Consider the following 25,542-nt stretch of genomic DNA (forward strand, 5'->3'; position numbering starts at 1 on the left):
TCATCTGTTCATGAATCGAGTTTTCTCTTCCAGTTCTTTAGCCTAGCTCCTTCGCCTCCATAAAAGTTGTGCAATTCAGTCTCTAGTGCTTTAAGCTTCGGGAATTGAGATGTTTTCAAAGACTGTCAAGTACTTCTCTCTTTTTTTCTTTTCTTTTTCCTACTTTCCCTGAAACCAAAGCTCCAGTCAAGAATCTTCCAGCAGACGATGACCACACCCCCAGATGACAAAAATGGCCCAAATAATACAAAAAGCTATGAACAAGTACCGGTAGTACAGAATGGACATAAACAAGAATTGGTGTGAAGGAGAGGAATTGAGGACAATGAATGGTGGCTAAAGATTACCAGGAGATCACAAAGGGCCAAAGCTGTGATGGAAGGGAGACTATTACATTGGACAGCACGAAACCGTGGGTGCTAGCATATGATCAAACCCTATACACCTTTGATATGATGAACCCAAAAAAAGAGAAAATAATTTGAAAAAAGAACATGAAAGAAAATAAAGTTACATGTTCTTGATCCCCAGCACTTGTCACCACACCCCCTCTGCCGGCCTAGGAAACTGTAGAATGCTAGCTCCGATTAGCAGTACATGCTGTTAACGACTTCAGTCCTCCATGATGACTTCAGTGCTCCACTCCAAACAGCTGGCTGCACTTCAGGCCAGCAGGTCCGGGAATAGCTTGTAGCAGTTGGCCGGCTCCTTCCCGGCGGGACTGCTCTCCCTCTTCACCTCCCCCTCCGCCGTTGCCACCGCCGGGGACAACGACGACGAAGATGGAGACGTTTGGGTGGACGCATGGCGGGGGAACTCGGACAGCATCTGCACCACCTCCCTCATCGTCGGCCGCTCAACGCTGTTCTCCTGGACGCAGAGCATGGACACGAAGAAGAGGTGCGCCACCTCGTCCACGGGCGCCGTGCCGAGCCGGCGGTCCACGATCCCCGGCACGCCCTCCCGCCGCCCATCCGTGGTCCGCTTCGCCCATTGCACGATGTCCACCCCTTCCCCGAAGTCCCCCACAGGTCGTCGGCCCGTGATGAGCTCGAGGAGGACCACGCCGTAGCTGTACACATCGCTCTTCTCGTCCACCCGTAAAGTGTACGCGTACTCTGCAAACCAATAATAAAAATACGTGCACAATTAGCTACTCCCTCGTATGCAAAATATAAGTTCATTTAGACTTGTGCACACGAATTAAGTTATGCAATGCAAAGACCCTATTGCCTTTCAATTGTTGTTACTATTAAGGTAGCTGGTTTGTTTGCTCAAATGATTCGCTGTATTATACAGGGGTAAAACAAGAAATTATTCGCTGTATTTATACAGGGGTAAAACAAGAAATTAGGGATAAAAATTGGTTTGAAGTTGTTGATGGACTTATATTTGATGTATTGTAAAAGAAGAGCTAGATGAACATATATTACGGATCGGAGGGTGCAAGCAAGTTAAATAATGCAAGGCAACGAAACATAATCATGTAAAAGGTAACGAATCAAATCCAAGTGTATCTATGTTTCCTATATTTGAACGACAGAGTGAATCGCATGCTATTGCTAGGGCGATTTGAATAGTGCACGAACTGGCTACTGCTGCCCCTATGCATAGCACTGCAACGAATCCCAAGAGGAATGCCTACCATACCCTTATCAAATCCATTGGAATGTTTCCCAAAACATTGCCCAAGCCTTTGCAAAATCCAAGGAAATTCCTTCATCCGGATCAAAGAGATCATCGTCACCTTCGGTGCCTAATCTTTGTCTATTACGTACGCCCATGCCTGCCTAAGATCCTGGCGCCAAGCCAAATCTCGTGCATGCATGAAACGAAGAAAATAAACAATAAAAGCGAAGCCGCCCGTGCCGTGCACACTATTATAACAAGAACAGAAGAAAAAAAAACAGGTTGTGACTACAACAGTACTGTAGGGCTGTAGGAGCCTGTGCCGTTGAAAAGCAACGTGACAGCGTTGCATTTGCATTTGCATTTGCATGCGGCACGCTTTGGCGACGCCCCAGGAGGATGGATCACGAGGCCTTTTTTTGGCTGGGTTAAGCGTACCACCCATGCTGATCAAAGATACAGGATCCGGATCGAGTCGGGACCTGGACCAGCCGGGTCTCGAGAGCCGGCAAGATCAAGTCTTTGTCGCAGCTATGGATGCTTGTGAGTCAATTTAGAAGTAGTTTTTTCTAGAAATTCGATATAAAATTTAGAGATTAATAAAACCATCATATATGAACAAGATCAGATCTAAAATTTTATTCAAATGGATAGATGTACAACCATCTCTACTAACCACCTCTCCTAAACCAATGCTTGGTTCTCAATATAGAAGTAGTTTCATCACTTAACTAGAGTGTATATATATATATATAGGAAATGCGTTTCAGGCTTTCGGCATTCATTGCGGCAAGTCCGATGCTGCTACTCTGCGCCTCTGATCTCATCTCATCCGATCTTGGGCGGCTCCGGTTTGATGGGCCGGGCCGCAGGAGCCCCGACCCCCCGGGCGGGACCGTGCATGCATGCCCGTTCAATGCGCGGCTTTCGAGGCGCGCCGTGTCCTGTGGGCCCCACATGCCTGTTTACTGTCAATCCGGGCCCACCGCCGCGTCGTCCAGTCACCATCGTCGCGCGTCCCACGGGAATTATTGGGCGCTCGAGTGCATAGCACCACCGAGCCGAGCTTGCCCAGAGGACCCCTTTTTGGCCGCTTTCGTTGCCGGGCCCACACCTCAGTGCCGACGTGGTAAAGCCGGATGGATGCATGGCCCGCCCAATGTCACTCTGCTCTCTGCTACTGCCTACGTGTGTGTACGTACGTAGCATCGGTCTCTACAGTGTGACTCTGTATGCATCGGTCTCTACAGTGTGAAGGCATCATGCGTGTTCTTCTCTCTTCTTTGAGCATCGGTTTTTCTAACAGCCATACCCCAAAATCTTGCCATTTCAAAACCACACCTATAACACAATCATTGCCATTTTTCTCCTATTTTGTAAAGAAAAAAGGGTTAGGTCCTGTATATTGCAAATACGTTTAAACTGTGCTTACGAGATAAATTGTTTACTTGTATATATTTTTGTGCACTTGATGTACAGTACAGTACATGTGATCTACGGTCTACGGACGTGCTGGGCTGACACAACACCAGTGAAGCACGGCTATTGCGTGCGTGGTGTCGAGGACATTGACCCGAGATCAAATCCCGTGACACATACTTCACATGCTGACACCATTGACTTCCCTCTGTGCAGTGGGTCAGTCCCATGCCCAGTCCCAGGGACTAGCCGTCGTACACATGGTACCGTGGAACGCGACACAACCAGAAAACGAACCCGATCGATCGATCCTAACTGGCCGTCTGATTGACACCTCATATGCAAAATAGGAAAATAGGAAGGGGATACTAACAACAAGTAAAAGAAGCGATCAAGAGTCCAAGGACGTACCAGGGGCGATGTAGCCGTAGGAGCCGGCGACGGCGGACATGCACTCGGAGGTGGCGCCGGTACCGGAGCGGAGGAACTTGGCGAGGCCGAAGTCGGCGACGTGGGCCTCGAAGTTGTCGCCGAGGAGGATGTTGTTGGACTTGACGTCGCGGTGCACGATCATCGGGGTGCAGTCGTGGTGGAGGTAGCAGAGCCCGCGCGCCGCCTCCAGCGCGATCCGGTACCGCCGGTCCCAGGCCAGGAACCCGCCGCCCTTGCCGTGGAGCAACTCCCCGAGGCTGCCGTTGCCCATGTACTCGTACACCAGCACGTTCGCCTCCTGGTTCGTGCAGAACGCCAGGAGCCGCACGATGTTCCGGTGCCGGATGCTGCCCAGCGTCCGGATCTCCGCGCGGAACCCGTGGTCGTGCCGCCCGCCGCCGGGGGCCCACGCCGCCGCGGCTCCCGAACCCTGGAGGCGCTTCACGGCGATGGCGCCGCCGGAGCGGGCCCGCCCAGCGTACACCACGCCGGCGCCGCCGCGCCCGACCACGTTCCCGTCCTTCATGCACTCGATCACCTCCGCGATGCCGAAGTCCACCTTGTGGAACGCCGTGAACCGCCACGCGCCGCCGCCGTCGGGCCCGCCGCGGTACGACCGCGCGCGCAGCACGGCCGCCGCCGCGAACACCACCGAGCACGCGAGCAGCCCCAGCGCGAGCACCAGCTTCAGGTCCCCTGTCCCGTTCCGTCGCGGCGCCGCCGTCGCAGCACCGGCGCTGTAGTTGCACGGCCGGTTCAGCACCGGCCCGCACAGCCTCGGGTTGCCAGCGAACGCCGTCGCGTTCAGGTACCCCAGCTGGCCCGTGTCGGGCAGCTGGCCGGCCAGGTCGTTGTAGGAGAAATCCGCAGCCGTGAGGCTTCTCATCGCCCCGATAGCCGCCGGGATCTTGTTCTCGAGCGTGTTCCTCGACAGGTTGAGGTAATTCAGCACCCTTATGCCGGCGATCGCCTCTGGGATCGGCCCGGACAGGTTGTTCCTGCTGAGGTCGAGGTACGTGAGCTCCGCGCACCGCCCGACGGCCTCCGGTATCGGTCCAGACAACGCGTTGCCGCTGAGGTCGAGCTTCACGAGCCTCCGGAGCTCCCCAATCTCCGGCGGCACGGCGCCGCCGAGCCGGTTGTTGCTTATGAGCAGAGTCTCCAGAGCGGTGAGGTTGGCCAGCGTGCTAGGCAGCGGCCCGGACAACAGGTTGTTGGACAGGTTGAGCTGAGCCAGCTGCGAACCGGCCGGGCTCAGGCTCGGGTTCGAGGAGACCGGGCCGGAGAGCAGGTTGTTCTGGAGCTCGAGCAGGTTGAGCCGCGGCAGGTAGAGCAGGCCGGCCGGGATGGTGCCGTTGAGGTAGTTCTGGCCGAGCCGGACCCGGGTCAGGCTCGTGCACGAGCCGAACGAGCCGGGGATGGGCCCGAACAGGAAATTGTTCATGAGGATGGCCGTGCTAAGCTCGCCGGACGCGCACAGCGTCTCCGGGATCACCCCGGTGAGCCGGTTTGACGACAGGTCGACCAGCCGGAGCGCGGAGTTGGCGCCAAGCCCAGCGGGGACGCGACCGGTGAGGTTGTTCATGAAGAGCTGCACCGTCTCCAGCCGCGGCAGCGCGGCCACGAAGTCGGGGACTGGGCCGTGGAGGCGGTTCAGGAACAGGTTCAGCAGCCGGAGCGAGGCGAGCGACGCCAGGGAGCGCGGGACCTCGCTGGTGAGCGCGTTGTTGGAGAGGTCCAGCGCGGTGAGAGACGTGAGGTTGCCGAGCTCCGGCGGGATGGCGCCGGAGAGCTGGTTGGTGTGGAGGAAGAGCGTGTCGAGGGATGAAAGCGCGCCGAGCTCCGCCGGGATGCGGCCGGTTAGGCCGCAGTTGGAGATGTCCATCACCGTGAGGTTGCGAAGTCGGCCGAGCGCCGGGGGGACGCCGCCGTCGAACACGTTGTAGTACCCGAGGTACAGCTCCCTGAGGGTCGTGAGGTTGCCAAGCGCCGCCGGGATGGCGCCCTGCAGGTTGTTACCGCTGAGGGACAGGTACTGCAGCGCCGGCATCCCGCCGTACGCCGGCGGTATGGCGCCGGTGAAGTAGTTGCCGCCGAGGTCCAGGTACCCGAGCCGCGGCAGCGCCGCGACGCCGAGCGGGAGAGAGGACGAGAAGTTGTTGTCGTAGGCATCGAACACCTCGAGGCCAGGGAGCGACGCGAAGTCCCAGACGTCGAGCCCGCCGCCGAGCTGGTTCCCGGAGACGTTGACGTGCCGGAGCGCCGGGAGCGAGGACGCGGCCACCACGCCCACGATGCCGTTCCCGGCGAGGGAGATGTTCTCGAGCGCGTCGAGCCCTGTCACCACGGCCGACACGGGCGCGCCCGTGGACACGTTCATGTTGGCGATGTCGACGGCGACCACCCGGCCCCCGGCGCACCGCACGCCCGTCCACGCGCACACCGACACGGCATTGCCCGCCGACCACGACCGCAGAGCGTGCGGGCGGCAGTTGAGGGCGGCCTTGAGGGAGAGCAACGCCATCGCATCGCCACGCAGGGCATCGCCATTTCCACTTGCGACGCCATTGGTGGACGAGAGAGCGAAATGCAAGAGCAAGACCAAGATCAGAGGTGGTGAGGGCCTCATCTGGCTTGATTTCTTTGTGGCTTGTGAATTGCGGTGTGAGACTAGCTAGAGCGCAGATGTTGCCGTAGGCATTGGAGCTGATTTAGTAAGCTCTAGAGGGAGAGAGATGGAATGGTAAAGGTATGCGAGAATCTTGAGAAACTTCACAAGAAGATGGAGGAGAGGCTTCACATTGAAGCAGGGGAGATGAAGGTGAGGGGAATATGTTCTCTTTGTGGCAAGAAGGGCTTTGTCTTTTGAGATATATATGGCTTGTGGGAGAAGGGTTTCTTGTGCCTAGTACTCTGCTCAAGCTAGTGCATTGCTCTGGTCTCTCTCTGCTTCAGTGTGTGATTGTGCTGTGTCTTCTCTCTGCTGTAGCTTTGGTCCATGGCTCTTCTCTCTCTCATCTCCTTTTGCTTTTCTTTGGGAGCAGAGAAGCGAACTGTTGAAGGCTTTTTGTGGGCAAGGAAGCAGCCATGAGAGAGAGAGAGAGAGAGAGAGAGAGAGAGAGAGGTGGCACTGCGGTAGGGAGTTTCTAGCTTTCAATTTTTCAAGGACAATCTCTCTTTGTTTATCTTTTGTTTCAAATTGGTCCATTGGTTGCGAGAGTATTTGCAAAGGTTTGTTGAATTATGACATGGCGCCCGACAGGAAAAGAGGAATGCACTCCGGTCTCAATCAAAGTACAGGGCTGGGCCTATGAGTTTATGTCAATGATTAAAGAGCAAACAAAACAACGGATTGGATACGTGCACACTTGCATTGTTGCACATTGTTCTATCAAATAACAGCCAGCTAGGTACTACAACCTACCCTTTAGGTAGGATGAAACTTTGCAGATTGAAAATATTGGAGCCTAGCCTACCGGATCACTTCAAATGATGTTTATTGTGGGAGACATACTTACTCGGTAGTATATCGTGATTTTTTCTTAAGGTTTAAATACATTCAAATACATTCTTCAAATGTCCTCAACATAGTTAAGTCATCCGGTGAAGCAAGGAATAACTCTGAAAACCATTACTATTGTTAACAAGGAGAGGGTAAAAGGCAAGTGGGCAGGAAGCCAAGCAAGGAAGGGACAAGTTGGAGAACCCAAGACAAGACTTGGGTGGTGAGTGAAGTTATTTGTATCTTTTACCTATAAGGATTAAACCTTAGGTTAAAGATGGATTTTTTTAGTGGTAAGTGACAATTTGTTCATAATGAGACGGCTACAGTGAATTCGTTGATCTCTAAATTACGTATCTCCTATCTTCAATAAATGCTATGTAAATATATGTGTGCCTACTGGGTTTTAAGAAAAAGAAGGGCATGATCAATAACATACTGCCGTGCATGAGGTGGGAGCAGATGCAATTGCAGGCGAGGTGAGGTGTCTGGCTAAAGTGTTCAAAGCCAGCGTCCGCTGGGGCAAGGCAAACTAAAGAAAAGGAAAGGGGAGGAGAGGAGCTAAAGCGGCTGCCGGGCGCCGGTTGCGAAACGAAAAGAAAGGTCGGGCTTGACCGCTTTGGTCCGGCCGGCTCGGATTCGGCGAGCAAAGCGACGCCGACGGCCGGGCACGCCTAGCCTGCCTGCCAGTATATGTTGAATTTTTTCTAGTTTTCGCAACAATTCAAGGGACATGTGTGGTGTGTGGGTATCCGACTCGTACGTAATATTGTGTCATGTAATTGATTCTTTCTCTCATTTCTTTCCCGAGCAAATATGCACAGTATAGTGTTCCTTCATCGTGCACCTTTTCCTCATCTACTTCTGATCTTGTGGATAAACCCAACCCCGGTAAAGAAACCCTGCTGTGCATGATAGATCACAAGCTATGCAACAAGCCGGGACACGGCGGTCAGAGGGTCACTGCAGGCGATCTCAAGCACACGGAAAGAGCCATGCATGTCTCTCCAAACTCCAATGGCTGGACCTGACCGGCCGGTCGGCTGCTGCCTGCGGCCACTGCCGCACTACGTATCACTCCTCTGCCTGTAACCAAACTCGAATGGCCAGAGGTCGCTGCAGCCACAGAGCCACTACGCTCTCACAGCAAGCTCTGTGCGCGACATGCATGCAAGTGTTGGCACCCAGCTAGCTCTCGATCTGTGCGTGTGATCATGGGCGAATCATTGTGTCCGGCCGGCGCAGACGCGGCTGTCCGGGAAGGCGGGAACGGATGCTGCCGGCCAGCCGCGGTAGGGGCGCACGGTGATGATGAGGGTGCGCCTGTGCCTGCGCGCGCGATTGGTGGCCGCCGCCGAGGCCGGCACAGGTCGTTATTCTAGTACTGGTACTGGGTTTTGCTGGTACCGTACGTGTATCTGTATCACTGTATGTAGCCTTCATGCATGCTCCATTCCTTCCAATTGATGATGGCTCCTGCCTCCTGCCATGCGCCCATGCCTGGTCCTCGAGAACCAGAGGCGCCGCCTCCGCCCATTCCGCCTTTCAGAGAGAGAGAGAGAGATACTGTAAGAGTACGCCCATGATCTCCACCTATGGATATAGGGCGTGCGCATGGCAGTGGCCTTGTTTCTGGGAAGAAAATTATGGGAGAAGAATTATTAATTTGTTCTCCATTTTGGAACACTGTGAAATCTATCTTAAAATAGTTTTGCAAGAAAAAAAAGATCGGTCGTCTGCCATTACTATCACTCGTGAAGCTTACACAAATCAGGTGAAAGAAAAAAATCAGAATAAAAACGTCTAAAAATTGGAAGACTTGTAAAAAATGGATGCACGCGAAGTAGTATTTCTGAGAAAAAGTTTATGCGCTAGTACTCGACCATTTTTTAGTCTTGATTTATCCAGGTCTTAACTAAGTTGATTTCAGACAAGCTGGTAAGTCACCTCGTGCACCTTTTCACTCTTTTCCTCGCATGGGAAGTTTCCGACAGCTTCAGCGTGACTGCATGAGCAGTTCACCGACTTGTCTCTTGTGCATGCAAGCATGCATGCCGAAGAATAGCCAATTCTGTAGCCGAACCCAATACGACCGATCGATCACATCCTGATCCAGCCCAACCACCTAACAGACTCGCTACCGTTTTAACAGCTGTTGGCCGTTTTACATCACTACATATTTATTCCGTGTTGCAGTTATGGCAAATCTTTTACCATCATAGATAGTAATCGACCACAATTTCTTCCAGCATCTCATAGCAGTGTAAACTATTTTGAATTTAAAACTGTCGTAATTAATGCACTCTGTTGTAATAATTGATTCAACATCTAACAGTTAAAATATGTTATTGAGAGCATTAATTGAACGGAGTGCGTGTATTTGAATTACTACTTGTTGTCGTAATTGCTCGACCATAAATATAGTAAACACTACATGGCGTTCTCGTAAATATATTCCCTTCAGCTTCACTCTTCATCCAAAACACTACAATATTTTATTGTCAATCAACATGCCAATTGTAGTAACTCAATTTCCAATTCATTTCCACTATATCCTATACATCTAAAACGAATATAGTCACTACAAAAAATGTAGTAACAAAAAATGTAGTAACTACCACACTCCATTGTCGTAATTGATGTTAGCTTTTATTATTATCATGGCTGTATTTAAATATCGTAATTCACTTCACTTTGTATGGTAAATTGATGTACATTTTGTGGTAAGCAAAATATCAGATGACTTTCAGCTGGTCTATATTGGTGGTGTGCGGCAATTAGACTAGCAGATGTCGAGTTGGTCACGGTTTGAGTCGGGCAAAAATAGAAGTCCGAGTTAATTTTCATGTTCATGGTTTATGGATGATGCTTAATGATTTATGTATGTTACGTATATTGTGCTTACGCTATTTTGATTCAAACCACACTATTACATTTAGTAAATAGAGCAACATTTTGTAGTAGAAAAAGAAATATCTCATTGTCAGCACATGGTAATAGGTGCGGCAATTTTACGGTAACAAAATAAATACATCTCTTTGTTTCATAGATGGGGCTAGCTACGGCGGTCACCAGGATAATAAATGCCACCAGATAGTTACAATCCAAATATAGTCGACATTAGTTTCGTTGCTGCAACGGAAACAATCAAATATAGTCTGTAATTTTAGAGGCCTGATTTGATTCCCATAGACCCAGAAATCAAGCATTAACTGATCCTCACGATCAAAACAGCAGTCACGATCAGAACAGCAGTTATGATTGGACCACCAGTTTCCATCGGCTCGTTTTAGCTCGGCACACGAATAGAAGGAAAGAAAAAACATCCGGCTGTTGAACCACCTGATCAGATCCAATTTCTTGGGTGCTTGTCAGTTACGATGACCAGTCTTGGCAAATCATAATTAGCTCGGCTCGACTACGACGCAACCAGGACTAGCTTGACACGGAATCGGTTTCCATGAACTATGAGAGCATTGATAGGAAACTTGGCTATAGGATAGCCTATTTTATAGCTGGCTACAAATTATATGTATGAAAACACATGAACTCCGATCGGAATTTGATTTGTGCCGACCTGCATTGGCTATGTCTGAGGAAGGGAGAAGAGTAACTGCAAAGTGGCCTATTATATTTAGTACTTTCACTGGTTATATATAAGCTAAATTTGATCTCCACTATCTGATGACACGCTCCTAGTTGAAATACAGCCCTGTCCCCTTGTTCAACTAAAGTATGCTCGCATAAAAAAGGCTTAACCTAAAGTGTGCGGCAACGGCTGTACAGGTCGCGGTCTGTACGTGTGCGGCTTGGCCGCGGTCCCTCCTGCGTGACTGGAGGGGTGTGGAGACTCCAGGCGAAACCTTTGCCTAGCTCTCTACCAATGCTGGCAATGACGATGCATTTAGACGCTACTTCTCTTTTTTGGAGGCGTTATCGTGGTACCCAAGCTTTTTCTCACCTTTGGAGGTTCTCCAGGTGAAAACCTAGATCTGGCCTTTCAGACAGGTGACATCGGTGTCTTTGATGTCTTGCTCTTCTTGAAGGCGTCGTCTTGGAGTTCTTACCCTATGTCTAGGTGGTTGCTGGCCTTGGTTTGGCGTTGGTCAATTCGGTGGCGACTTTGCCTACATCAGGCTTATGACGAAGAGTAGTATAAAACTATCATATCTAGATACCTCAATTTTTTTCATTATTCTTGGGGCATAACTCTATCATCGTGAAGGGAATCTCTGGACATATAAAATCTATCTGTAGATAACAAGAATATCTCGTAAACAGTGAAGTTTATCTCTAAGAATAGGAAAAAAGAACTTCAGAGACCGTACGACAACCCCTTATATATACGGAGTGAGTGGACTCTGTATAGGACATGCGCTTACAATTCAACACAAGCCATCACACACCATCGAAGCATGCAGAAGCTCTGACTCTCTAAGTCTTCTGCAGTTTAGATTTGTATTAGCATCTCCCCCTGATTACTCACAAGGGAGCCACCCGACTAGGTTTAGATCTATTTAGGCTAGACACCCCCTTATAACAGTTTTGGAGAATAATACAAGATAAACATGATACATGACTATTATTTTAAGAGAGGCTTGAACATGTATAAAAACTCTTTATATGTTCTATGATTCATCTACTCAAAACATCATTTACTATTTCTGTAAATTCTTAAGATTGGTAGTTCACAAATTGTCGAAAGCTTAGTTTATCTAGGTAGCGGGTTAGGGGTTAGGTGCTGAGGTTTGGGTCATTACGTGGTGCTTTGGACTTAGTTTAGCTTAGGTTGTTTGCTCGTAATATTTATAGGTTTATCTTTTTTACCTAATTAACGAAGCATGTACAGTTTAGTCTCGTTTGGCTTAATATGAGACAACTTCTCATTAATGAAACGGCAGTGTGCTTCTGAAAAAAAGCACTACTGTATAAAGATGTGGTTTGGAAGTTTGGGATCGAGATCTCTGATGTCGAAATCACCGTAACGTTGTTACTGACGTATGAGTTTAGCCTCATACGTCTACGACAACGCAGGCGTGATGTCAGATGATCACTCCACCGCTTGATCAAAAGAAAAGCAAAAATGTAAAGACATGTTCTTGCGTTGGGGCCGGGAACATCACATTGGAAAGCGTGCATTTGTATCATATGGGTTCGTAATCGTATCCATCGGTCCTCCTCTCTCTTCTCACTCTTCGTCTTTCTCGGTCTTCAGTTTTGCTGCTACCCTTGTGTTTTTGCAAAGCAGCTTCCTCTCTCTCTCCCTACCATCTCACTCTCTCCTCTCTCTCTCCCTACATCTCACTCTCTCTACAGTTCTCTCCAGAAATTATATGTGTATTTCTTAAAAAAAATTTATGTACATCGATTAACATTTAATTAAATTATAAAAATCTAGTATATAAAAATTATATAACTATATTTACAATTCAAAATGATTTCACACTATATATGTTGTAGCTATAAATGATATATTTTATAAGAAAACCTTAATTAAAATTTAATTTCAAAAATCAAACCTAAAAAGATACATCTACTATTTTATACGGAGTGAATAGCTAATAGTGTGGTGCTACCTCTTTTTTGCTCTTTTCCAGGGGCCATGTCTCCACCAGGCCAAGGGACGAAGCTCGCTTTCAACTACATGGCCCCTTCGTGGGTTAACCTTTTGTATGCACTGCATGGCTCAGAACACCACATGGATTTTTACGCGTCCTGGTCTACTTTTTTTTTTGTCAGGTTCACGTGATCCTATCTGTTCATCTCTGATTGCTACATCCATTATGGGTGAACGTGGATCGGATGCTAGCCGGATAAATCCTAAGCGAGACGACTAGAACTTTTCAGACTCTGAAAACCATTATTCTAGCTGGATCACATTATCTTATACATACATTTAGTAGGACAAAATATGACAAAATAAAATGGTTCAAGTTTTTGTTTCTAAATCTAAAATGAAACAAGATAACTCATTTAAATATCTACAGTCTACCTCTAACCTTAAAAATTCTTGGAGATAGATAGATATCTTCCCGCTTGCATACAATCATGCACACCAACACACGCATGATCGATCTGTGCAAGCATAGGTCCAAATACTAGTCGTTTTGTCGAAGCCAGACGTGCACAGATCGATCGTGCCGGCCTTAATCACTAATGTAATCTTAAACCTTTGCGAAAGCCATGTAAGCTTGCATGTACGACTGGGTGCATGCACAACGTGTTACGGCATCAGATTAATCGGGACCTTTCATCTTTGATCTCTGCCACATGCGTTCGTTACGGTCCCTACCATCTTTCGATTTTTCCCTTTGGAGCCGAGAGTGCTCTCTCTCTCTCTCTCGTCGATCTAGTGGGCATGTGATGCCAACTCGCAAAGTGTTCACCTCAATTTTTACTGATATTTCTATCGTTCCTTTTTGTACCAGGGGCCTACAAACTACGGACGTGCAACTAAGCATATGCCTTTATCTGATTAGAATATTAAGAACATGTACAGATCAATTTGTGCAATTATTCAAAACAATAAGTAGTTTTGAATCATTTGTTGTTGAATAAACTTAAGGTAAGAAGGTATAATTTGGGCCATGCTGAAGTAATTGCCCACTATTCTCAACATCTACTACCACATAACAGGTCATCAGTGTTAGTTCAAAATCGTCATCAGTAGCGGTTCTTGAACTGGCACTGATAGTCGTTCCAAAAATCGATGTTCTGAAGCAATTTTTTTTTTTGCAACCAACTAGTGACCGAGGCCCGAGCTATCCCACACGCATCATCGTCGTGTTTTTTCGTGCATGTGCGTTCCGTTGGATTCAAAGCCGCGACCTCCTCACTCACTCGTACATTCCTTATCATCTTACTTATCTCTCATTGCTGATAGCACCACGAGATATTTTTCTTTTGACCCATCTTGCTGAAAGTTTGTCATGATTATTTCAACATCTAAATTACTTCAAATAAAAAGTTATCAACTACAAAGTTATAGATCTCATCGAAAGCTATAATTTTCATATAAAGTTTACCTCCATCCAACACCGTATGAAAAAGTTATGAATTTCAGACAATCGGTTGTCATCAACTATCAGTGCCGGTTCATGACACGAACTGACACTAATAGTCCCTTCATTATCAGTGCCGGTTGTAGCGTGAACCGACACTGATAGTGACTTTTCAGTGCACTTTAGCCATTGTTTGTGCGCGGGAGTTTAACAACTGGCAATGATATATCTTCAGTGTCGATTTTTGCACAACTGACACTGATAGGATGCTACTTATGACATGTTCTGTAGTAGTGATCTCAAGCTTTTGGGCAAGAATGCATGAAACTCATTTAAGTATAAAGGCAAAGTTGTTTTCGACCCCACCTCCCCCCTCTAAAAAAGAAAAAAAAAAGAAACACGCACGTAAGCACCCAAAAGAAAAAAAAGTAATTACCGGAAGCTTTAAATCCCCAAATAAGATATCTAACTTAAGCACCCAAAGCGACACGACAAACTTAGTCATTCAGTTATGGGAACATTTATACTGTTTTAGCAATTTTTTGCTATTGTCACTAAAATATATACCTGAAACTAATTAAAATATTGAAAAAGAGAATTTCAATGCTCTGAAACTCTGCCATGTTTTGTCATTTTCAAATATTAATTGCATTCTCTCATTGTCGGTCAAGTTATACCCATCTTAGCGGTGCAAGCTAGGGTTCAAAATTACGTCTACACTTCAAGAATCGAAAGTCTTGTGCTGTAGGTGCCTAGGTATTTGTTATTACCATGATTTGATACCATGGTTAATTAGCTCAGTAAACAGAGCTCACAGTCGACAGGTCAGAGGTTTTAAAATTAATCTCCAAAAATCATAGTGGAGAATAAACAAAAATAAACCCACCCCGGCCTATGCATGGTTATTGGCGAGTCAAACTCTGGTCTTCAGCTAGAAAGACCAGCTACCACCCCGTTGGGATACTGATTGTTGTTATAGCAAATTGTTTCATCACAAAAAAAGAGAATCATGCGTGTTTTTCTTAAACTTTTGTGCTTGCAAAAGAATTTAGATCCATTATCCCTTCTCATGTGTGTTTCCGGGATGATCTTGTCATCTCATGATGATCGATGCGTACGTAAACCATTTCGATCGTTTCAAGCTTCATTTGATCGTGATATATAACTACACGGCCAAGTACTCGACAGTTAATTCGCCGATTTCAGGATCAAATCCCGCGCCTTCTCCTGCAGTTTCTTTGTACATATATAGACATGATAATTGTTGCTGCACTAGTATCTCGTATTTTTCTCCTGCTTTTTATATCCATATTCGACATCTTATTTATCAAAAATTAACTTTCGATACATCGTATGTCGAAAAAACGCGGATCGGGCTATAATCGGTATTCGGCACATGAGGTGCCAATATGGCCTACAATGCCATATTCGGCACCTCGTGTGCCAAATATGGCCGGACCCCGGTTGTCGCGTCTGCTTTTGTCACGTCGCCGTCGCTTCGATGTTTACTTTTTTGCAAATGGTCGGCATGCATGCATGTTGCTTTACTTTTTGTGTGTGGGTACGTTGTTTTGCTGCTTTTGGTGTGTCGCGTTGCCTACAACCTGCTACAAAATGAGGAGTGAGGAGGAGCAGCAGAGGCAAGCAACGGAGCGCAAGGTGAGGAGTAGTAGCGCAGCGTGAGGCGAGGAGTAGCAAAGACGAGCAGCGGAGCGTGAGATGAGGAGCAGCAGCGCAACGCGAGGCGAGGAGCAACATCGCAAGGAGAGGAGGAGCAGTAGCACCGCAAAGAGAGGAGGAGCAGTTGCGTGACGAGAGGAGGAGCAGCAGCATAAGATCAGTTATAGTAAGTACTTACATTATATAGGTAATTAATATAGATTAATAATAATAATAAGAGTAAGTAGATTGTTTAAGCCGATCAATTAGATTTGATAAATTATATTAAGTTGTTAAATTAGAGTACTTAGATTATGCATCTAATTACTATTTAGATTAGTAATAGTAATTAGAGTAAGTAGGTTGATTAATCTGTTAAATTATGTTAAGTTGGTAAATTAGAGTATTTAAATAGTTTGATTATATGAATTTAATTAATCAATGCAATTATGTTATTGACTTAGTTTAATCAGTGTAATTAGATTATTCCTTTAATATAATTGTATATATGTCATTAATTAGTATAATTAGAGTATTTACGTAATTTAATCATAGTTATTAGAATTATATAATTAATCATAGTAATTAGTTTAACAAAACTAATTTGATTAATTAGCTTAATCACTTAGGTTAATATATTTATTATTTATCGAGTGACGTAATTAGTTGTGTATCATATATACATCTAAATAGTTATTTTATTACATGTGCGTTTGTTTAGCAGATACGATATGACTATCCATATTTATTATGAAGAACATCCTGCTATTTTGTACGGGAGGCTCGTATCCATTCAGAACTACCAGCATATAGAAAATACGCTTGATGTACCTATTGATCTAGATGGTCTGAAATCATATGTTATGAGCCTTTTACATGTGAACCAACAGTCCTATAATATTATCCTAAGGGTGTGTGGTCACGGCTTATTCCAAATAGTTCGGTCGTTGTCCATATGTTATTCGAGATGAGAAGGAACAACGCATAGACTTTGTACTCATGCAAGGCATTGAAGGAGAATTTTGAAATGGGGGTGTACATAAACATAGTATCACGACTGGTGCAAGTTGGTGCAGTGACTAGCATGGAAGGTTCAGGCCAGCATGTGATGCATGAAGAGGAGGGAGGGCATGTCGGGGAGGGCAGTTTCGGTATAGAGGGAGCTGGAGTGGACCCTTCTCAGGTAGATGCAGGATGCATGGATGATGAAGTCGGTGGTAGCAGGGATAAAGAAGCTGTTGACAACGATGACTCGGTGCCGACGATCTAGTACTTTCGTGGTGCTGGGCTGCTGGATTGTACCGTCATTGAGTATAACACCCTATCCAACTGGGGATACCATAATAGCGACATCCAGGTCGAACAACGGTTTCATAACAGGGAGGAAGTCATTTACTTTATTAGCAACTATACTGTAATCACAAGAAGGGACCACAAATATGGTTGGTCTAACCCTACGGAGTATAAGGTCAGGTGCATCAAGCACCCGAATTGTCCGATGATGACGAGGACAACGATTTAATACCACAATGACCCCTACTTCCGAGGCCTCTATCTCTGGAGGACACTGAAGACCCTGAAGATTATAGTGGATTTGCTTCTACCCATCCTCACAACTTCTAATCACCACCTCGACGACGATAACCATCTTACCCTGATAGTATAGACTGGCACAACTGGCATTCTTTCACTAGTTTAAGTCGCCACTTTTCACTGTCATCTTGAGATGATCTAGATAATCAATAGCTATGCACTATGCATCTTGAGATCAATGATACAAGGGGGAATATTGCACTACTATATTTTAAGGCTGCTCATAGCCTTTGAGACTATATGGTGAATTAAGAATTTTGAAATATACATTTAAATTAGCAAATAATTTCTAATTTTATCAATACTTGGCAATTTCTAGCATTAATGTGCTTAGGCCCAAACCATGACATATGTTCATACCTATGTTTTGACTCAGTCTTTAGACAAGAAGTGACCAGAGCTTTAAGCATAAAGTGACAACACCTCTATCCTGACTCTATATCTTTATAGACGAAGTGACCACATAACAGAGCTTCAAACAACAAATAGCAACACGCCTCTTTCTGTCTCTGTCGGTGGACGTTACGTGATGCAGCCGATCGCAGTATAAAATAACAAACACTAATTGTTATGTGATGCAGCACTTTCCGGCATAAAATGACAGCATCAAAGGGGAGGCAACAGGGGCTCGGCCATATTTGACACACGAGGTGTCGAATATGGCACTGTAGCCCATATTCGACACCTCATGTGCCGAATACAACTGTGCCGAATATGGTCAGGTCTGTGTTTTTTGGGCGTACGGTGTACTGAAAGTCAATTTTCGGTAAATGAGGTGCCGAATATGGATTCTAAAATTATAAATACGATGATATATTATCTATTTTGACAAATACGATCGCGTGTCATCTAATTTTAGTTTTTTCCCCATAAAACCCATGTGAAGCCTCTTTACTAGAAAAGAGAAGATGCCAAACAGCCAAACATGGAGGGACGTACGATAAATCTGCCATGCATTCAGTGCATCTTTTCTACTTGGAGCACCAGAGCACATTCACATGGATTGCTTTGAAGGGAAGCAATGCATGCACTCCATTATCGGTTTCTGCAGATTGAGTGAAACAGAATCAAATTATTTACAGAAAAGATGGAGCAGTAATGCCTGCTGCTTTCTTTCACTCGCGGCCACACTTTTTAGGGTTCGTGATATCTTTGCTCAGTGTACTTCATGAGCTCATTACACCCGAAATTATTAGTTGTGATCAGAGAAAGATTGGAGCTCTGGAAGAGAGAGTGATGCAAAGGAAAAGATAAAAGGGGGGAAAGGAGATCTAAGAAGCAGTAGGCTAAAGAAAAAAAGACCATGCATGCCCATTTTCCCTGTTCATATGCGTACAGAGACACAAACATCTTTAACCCTTTAGACCAAGTGAGAATCACTTTAGAAGAGAGATTTCTAGCATGCTTCTAGGACAAGCCGAAGCATCGTCTTGTCCTAAAATAACCGTTGATATGATCTTGCAACTTAGAAAGTAAATGAATGGTCCTTTTGCAGACTAGAAAAATCTAGCAAAAATAAACAAATGGTCCTTTTGCTTAAATATGTTGCAAAATAGGAGAAACCAGTGCATATATTAAGGGTTTCCGGCCAAGGGCTACAGTTTGATTCCACCGAACTATTTATTGATTTTCAGGGTTTCTGTTGTATTATTCCACTCTAAACTAACTTTACATCAAGTGATCAGTACAAACTACAATAACCATTCAAGGGATAAACAACGCAGCACAGTCACACCGACCTTGTTTACATTTTTGTTGTCACTTGACAGAGAAGAACTTGATGCATTATTTGGCATTGTAGGGTTTATATGCTGTTTATTGCTCTCATATACTCAACTAGCAATGTTAGCTAGCCGCCATCCTCTTTTCTTGGGATGAGTCTCACACCCCTCAATCAGTGAGCAGTGTTAGACATTGGTGTCAACTTGCACGATTTTTGGCAAACAATTACAAATATGCCCTGCTATGGCCTATGATACGGTATGATCAATTGATCACTTCCACCCAATCAAGTTCAATCTGATTTTGTTCTTGCAGTAAAATTAAACTAAACTACATAGAAGTGGTATGATATAGGATGGCTAACACTGTGAACTTACATTACAAATTAGGGTTCATCGATAGAAAAGGCCGGTAAATTTTACTTCATTTAGATAAAGGAATAGTTCTTATTCCAATCTCTGCATAATGCTATGCACGCAATCGTCCATTATTACAAAGTTCAACACAAAACCCAGCGTTCCAAGTAATACATTAGAACTCAACTCATGCATCGACATGAGTATCCCATGGACAGACTTAAAAGCCATATCAAGTACAAAGTCGATAACTAAATAACCACCCATGCCTGACGTAGACTTTCATCACTGTGGTCTCTAATCGTCGACATACCTCTTTTATGCAAGGCCGCTCCTTCACCTTTTGTAACAAGGGCCAAAAGCGAATTCAGTGTGTACCCCTAAAAAGAACTTGAATAGAAGTTTGAGCCTTTGCTTTGTCAAAGACCATATTATTATGACTCAACCATAATGCCCAACAAAGAGCACTCGCTCCAACCAAAACGTGGTGCTTAAGTTTTCGACTTAACCCATTAAGCCAACTACCAAACATATTGGAGACACTAGATGGAGTATTAATGCTGAAAGAAACTTGTACCATCCACCAAATAAACTTAGCCAAATGATAGCAAAAAAGATGTTGTATTCATTACTACTACAGTAACAACATCAGGTACTACCTTCCCACCATAGTTTTGCTAAGTTGTCTTTGGTTACAATCTTCCCCTTAAAACCATAAGAACAATTTAATTTTAAGAGGAAGTTTTAACTTCCAAATGTGCCCATTTATGTCACACTCGGTTCCAAACAAACCAGATGCATTCCTCATGTATGCTAGAATCATACATGCGGTGACTTCATAAGTGATACATAACAGTAACATTACATAACAATAAGATTCATTACAAAAGGACTCGTAGGTCTTAAAGAAAAGTAAGATAACTTCCAACGGTAGTGGGTCCTCCATCCATCCACATGCGTTGTCCGGGGGAGCGCCAGCCTAGAAAATAGTCTTCAAGTCGAAATCTTCCTTTGCCTAAAACTCGGCTCCATCGGCCAGGATGTCCTCAAAGTCCACACCTTCTAAGCAGCATCAAGAGGTTGGGAGAAGTTAAGCGTGAGTACATGGAGTACTCAATAAGTGTGGAAAAATATGACATGAATGCTTAAGACAAGAAGGCTTAACTTAGGTTTATTGCATCTATGTCATCCTAATCTAGGACTCAAAAAGGACTTAGCAATTCTATTTACTATGTGTGACGACTCCAATATTAAAGGAATAGCTCATCGGATTTCATCTGACTACCAGACGCACTAGATATCTCATATCCAGCTACCAACTCATCGGGGTACCACGACCCGACTACCCAAAACCAACCATCCAATATCCCCACTAATCGTGAAGAAGTTCAAGCCCGCTCTTGACCGTGAGCACGGCTGATCGATCAATTTTATACTCTGCAGATGTTGCACACTTTACCCACGAGTTATGATTCCCATTTTGCTTCACACTTCTGGGGTGTAGAGCCGAGATCTCACTACAAGGCCTTTACAAAGTACCTCCAAATCCATATGCACCCACTAAGATTTCACCGCTAATAGGGATTCCATTCACTGCAGAGGCCCCCTCTTATACCACTCAATCGTCCACTGGTACGTACAGAATAAGGAGGAGATCTAATTAATTGGCTAGGCCATACCCATATAAGCCTCATGGTTGCGTTTTTCAGCTGGGTTACATGCTCCACAACACGGTCCTTAGGATCTAAAGCAGGTGCTTGCACATCACCCATTACGCACACAGCAACCATACCAACCAAACCAACCTGCTTAGATCCCTATGGTCCATGTTTCTATAAAAGATTACGCAAACCTATTCATATTGCATAGACCATTAATCAATTTAACATTTATACCACCCGACTTGACAGCACAACTAAGCATTTCTACTCTTGACACCCAACTACAACACATGCAACAAGGATAATCATGAAAAGTATTAATAAACCATAAATATGGGATTCATATTGACAAAGCCTGCAATAGGATCAAAGAAACACTTTTCTACAATAGGATCAAAGTGATAAGGACAGTTGCCTTTAGCAGCGGGCTACTCAAACTCTTCAAAAGTCCAGTCCTGTAGATTCATGAACTGCTCGTCTCCTATTGCAATCGCGCACACCGGAAACAAATAGGTACAAATATCTAAGAACAGTGCACTAAACAGAAACAAAGCGTTATGAAAAGCCTAATAACGGATAGTACTCGCCGCTATGATTGCTGAGCGCAAGAATTGTCTAAAACGGAGCTCGCATGAAAAAGTTATGAGGGTTTTAAGATATAGGGGCTTTTCCGAAAAAGAACAAGGGATAATTTGTAAAAAAAGTTCTAGGGACTTATTTTGTAATTATATAAAAGTTCAAGGGCTAAAAATAAAATAACAGTACTAATAGGGGCATTTTTGTGAAAATAGAAAAGTTTAGGACTAAAATGTAAGATTACCTAATTTTAGAGAATAAAAGGGTTTATTTTTATATTGAAAAACCTATTTATTACGTAATCATGATGTCATCGTTGAATAGGCCTGCTGACCAGGCTCAGATGGGTGACGTGGTCGACACGTGGATGATGCGTGGCGCTGATATGGATCACATAATTTGATGGGACTTAGGTGCCACGCGGCGGCTTCCTAGTGGCTCACGAAGGGGTATGGCTGGATCTAATCATGGTCGTTCATCAACAATCGGATGTGCGAGGGAAATTGGGGAGGGTTGGTGGCCGACGACAATAGATAAGCGGTGGCGCCGCCTCGATTCTTGCCAGAGTATCACCGGTGACACACTGGATCACACTATAGGCTACCAAACTCGACGGGAAGCGGCGCAAACGAAAGACGGTGACAGGGATTCTCACCAAGGGCTTCACGGCAGCTGGAGATGCCTCGACAGTGGTTGGCGACGGCGAGAAGGTGACAGCAGGGTTGGAGCTCAACGAGGGCTCGACTACGGTGTTAGAAAAGCAAAGCTGTGGGTCGGGAGAGCGCACTACAGGTCCTGCGAAGCCGAAGAGAGGGTTGGCGGGCCTCGGAGCACAATGGAGGGGGATAGCGATTGTGAGACGATGATGATGCTTACCGGAGCTCGACGGGGAGGTCGTGCAGCAGCGGATCGGTCGAGGGGCGGCAGAGAATACTCCTCGTGCTTCTGAGAAGCCGACGACAGGTTCGGAGTTGCTGAGGAGAGCTCGAACGAGTCGCATGATGCGGGATGGAGATTCAAGGCGGCAATGGCGGTGGTGTGATTTGGGGCGACAGGGTGCTGCGGAAGCCATTTATAGCACGGAGAGGGAGCGGCCCGTTGCGAAGACGTGGGGTGTGGGCGACGAAATCGGGCAGTGCGGTTGTAGCACGAGCGTGGGTGCAGGCGCGGGAGGAGCGGAGGGAGAGGGATGATGGGCGGGTCCGGCTTGTCAGAGAGAGAGGGAGGTGGGCTGGGCTGCGCGCGGGGGAAATGGGCTGCAACAAAAGAGGGCGTCACAATTTACTAGAATAACATGTTTGCTAATCAATACTCTATACAAATAACAAATGGAAAATCTTCCATGCTGATGTAGGGACCATTGAAACGTATCATGATTATCATTAAGGTTAATGAAAGTAAGCTTAAAGATCAAATCATATCAGGCTAATAAGTTATCTCCTATTAGTGTTCTTGGGAAAGCAATGTTTAAAGGTATGGTTCTAAAAACCTCTTCTATAGTAACATTCTTCTTATAAGCAATATAATAAAAGATAGGGTATTGTTGCTTTAAAGAAGTTTGGCCTAACCAAATGTCCTCTCAAAACCTTATCTGAGATCCATTTTTCAATTTAAAGGAACCTAGCCTCAAGAAATCTTGTTTGACTGACATTAGGCCAGTCCAGAACTAAGAGTCCCCCGGCTTATGCTCCACTTCCCAATCGTTTTATTGCCTATATACTTATTTTTCAGAAGGGTTTGCCACATTCCTTTTTCATTTAGTAATTTGAATAGCCACTTGCTAAGAAGATATTTATTTTGCACTTCTAAGTTGAGGATTCCCATACCCCCTTGATCCTTAGGTGTGCAAAGAACTCTCCACTTCTTACTTCTTGTGCCCATTACATTGCCAAAACAAACGAGAGCGATAATAATCTAATTTCTTTATAATTCCTCTAGTCACTTAAAAAAAATAGCATAAACATTGCCAGACTGCTCGGAACTGAAGTAATAAGCACTAGGCGCCCCCATAAGATAAATACTTTCCTTTCCAACAACTAAATTTCCTTTGGAATCTTTCCTCGATTTCCTTCCAATCTCTATTCAACAACTTTTTGTGATGCATAGGAATTCCTAAGTATTTAAAACGGCATAGACTAGAATCACATCCAAAAATTTGTGAATAAATATCTTCACAATCTTTATTTACCATAACAAAACAACTTACTTTTATAGAAATTTATTTTCAGGCTAGATAATTATTCGAAAGCACATAATAACAACTTCATGTTTTTGGCTTGATCTAAATTATAATCCATAAAGAGAATTATATCATCAATATATTGAAGGATTGACATACCATTTTTGACTAAGTTGGGAATAACTCCTGTGATGTGCCCCTCCTCCTTAGCTCGTTCAATGAAAATGATTAGTATATCCACAACCACATTGAACAAGATAGGAGATAGAGGATCGCCCTGTCGAATACATTTTTGAGTTTGAAAGTAATACCCTAGATCATCATTTACTTTTATCCCTACAATACCTTCCATAACCACCTTATCAATTCAGGCACACCATTTAGTGAAAAACTCTTCATGCGTAAGGTTTGTTGTAAAAAGATTTATTTTACTCTATCGTAAGCTTTCTCAAAATCTAGTTTAAAAATAATTGCATCCAATTTCTTCCTATGCAACTCATGTACACTTTTGCTGGCTCCCATGCTTTTGGAACTGTTCAGCAGAGGATGCACAGGCTCCGACTGTGATGGCTCAGCTGCGAGCTGGGGACGCTTCCCAGTTTTGAATGGCACCAGAAACGCTTTTGCAAGGCCACTGGCTCGCTCTCTCTCTCTCTCTCTCTCTCTCTCTCTCTCTCTCTCTCTCTCTCTCTCTCTCTCTCTCTCTCTCTCTCCCTCTCTCTCTCTCTCAGTTTATTTTTTAATATTGAATTTTGCATGTGTAACTTTTTTCACAACGCATTTGAGTTTTTAGCAATGCTGAATTTATTTCTGGCTCAGCAATTTGAAATATGTCCAAACAGGGCGATTGGCAAATGCTAAATAAATAGGGAAATGTAGACGTGGGATTACATTCATATGCACTCGGTGTTTGTTATTTTTCATATTTGAGAAAACCATGATGTTGGCATGTCAGAATATGTGTGTCACAAATTTGTTTTTGGCATGATCATATATGCACTGTACAATAAGCTGACAAGTTTGTGCCCATTCTAATACCAGTTTGTATTGCTTCTCTCTCTTTTCCTTCCAAAATATTCACATGATTATATTTTATTATTTCTTTTGTAAAAACATATTCTAACATATATTTTTAATGACTTTTTTTTATGTGCATGAACCCAAAACAGACACAGATGATGCAAAAGGGAAAAAAAAACCCCAAGTCTGAGCTGCAAATGCTGTATTTACATCTTTGGGTTTTAATTTGTTGAAAAGGGACAGGACAATAGCTTAAATGCAGTCAGCCCAACATATTGTTGTTGTAATAATATTTTGACAAGTACAATGAACTAAAATCCATACATTCGGTACTGTTTTTTTGAATTAAGATCCAACTAAAACACAGATGAGTGGCATCATTATTGAGCAGTGACACAGCTTCACAAAATTTCAGGGGGGCTAAAAAACAAAGCAAATTCAAAAAATATCACTACTATAGAAAATATCATCAATACCGGTTCAAAATTAACATCACTACCGATTTTTGAACCGACACTGAATTAACGACAGTGATAATTCATGATTTATCACTACCGGCTTATAAACCGGTAGTGATAGTAAGTATCATACCGGTGTAAGCCTTAAACCGGCAATGAGAATCCTACTATCACTACCAGTTGATAACATAAACTGGCAGTGATAATTGTTTTAGATGTGCAAAAATACTCTACCTCGAACTCTTCAGTATGAAGATCTGTCTTAAGTTTGATGTCAAATTTAAGATAGACACCCCATATCGAAATGTTCGAGGTAGAGTATTTTATACCTAAAT

The 25,542-nt window shown here is 44.7% G+C and overlaps 1 protein-coding gene across 1 annotated transcript; it reads right to left on the reverse strand.

Annotated features, from left to right (window-relative positions):
- Window positions 1-59: 59 nt before the first annotated feature.
- On the reverse strand, window positions 60-6,578 carry LOC133887439 (leucine-rich repeat receptor-like serine/threonine-protein kinase BAM1). The gene is made up of 2 exons (XM_062327395.1): window positions 3,460-6,578; window positions 60-1,118 (listed from the first exon to the last, which is right to left on the reverse strand). The coding sequence occupies exons 1-2, from the start codon at window positions 6,107-6,109 to the stop codon at window positions 664-666; spliced, it is 3,105 nt and encodes a 1,034-aa protein (XP_062183379.1). The 5' UTR covers window positions 6,110-6,578; the 3' UTR covers window positions 60-663.
- Between the last annotated feature and the right edge of the window lie 18,964 nt (window positions 6,579-25,542).

Source organism: Phragmites australis, chromosome 12 (assembly GCF_958298935.1).
Source record: "Phragmites australis chromosome 12, lpPhrAust1.1, whole genome shotgun sequence".
In the NCBI taxonomy this organism is placed as follows: Eukaryota; Viridiplantae; Streptophyta; class Magnoliopsida; order Poales; family Poaceae; genus Phragmites; species Phragmites australis.

What these genes read in the sequence shown, in the direction of transcription:
- LOC133887439 (XM_062327395.1), bottom strand. Translation starts at nt 6,109, where the DNA reads ATGAGGCCCTCACCACCTCTGATCTTGGTCTTGCTCTTGCATTTCGCT. An exon ending in CTACGGCTACATCGCCCCTG is followed by an intron (nt 1,119 to 3,459) that starts GTACGTCCTTGG and finishes ATTGGTTTGCAG; the next exon opens with AGTACGCGTACACTTTACGG.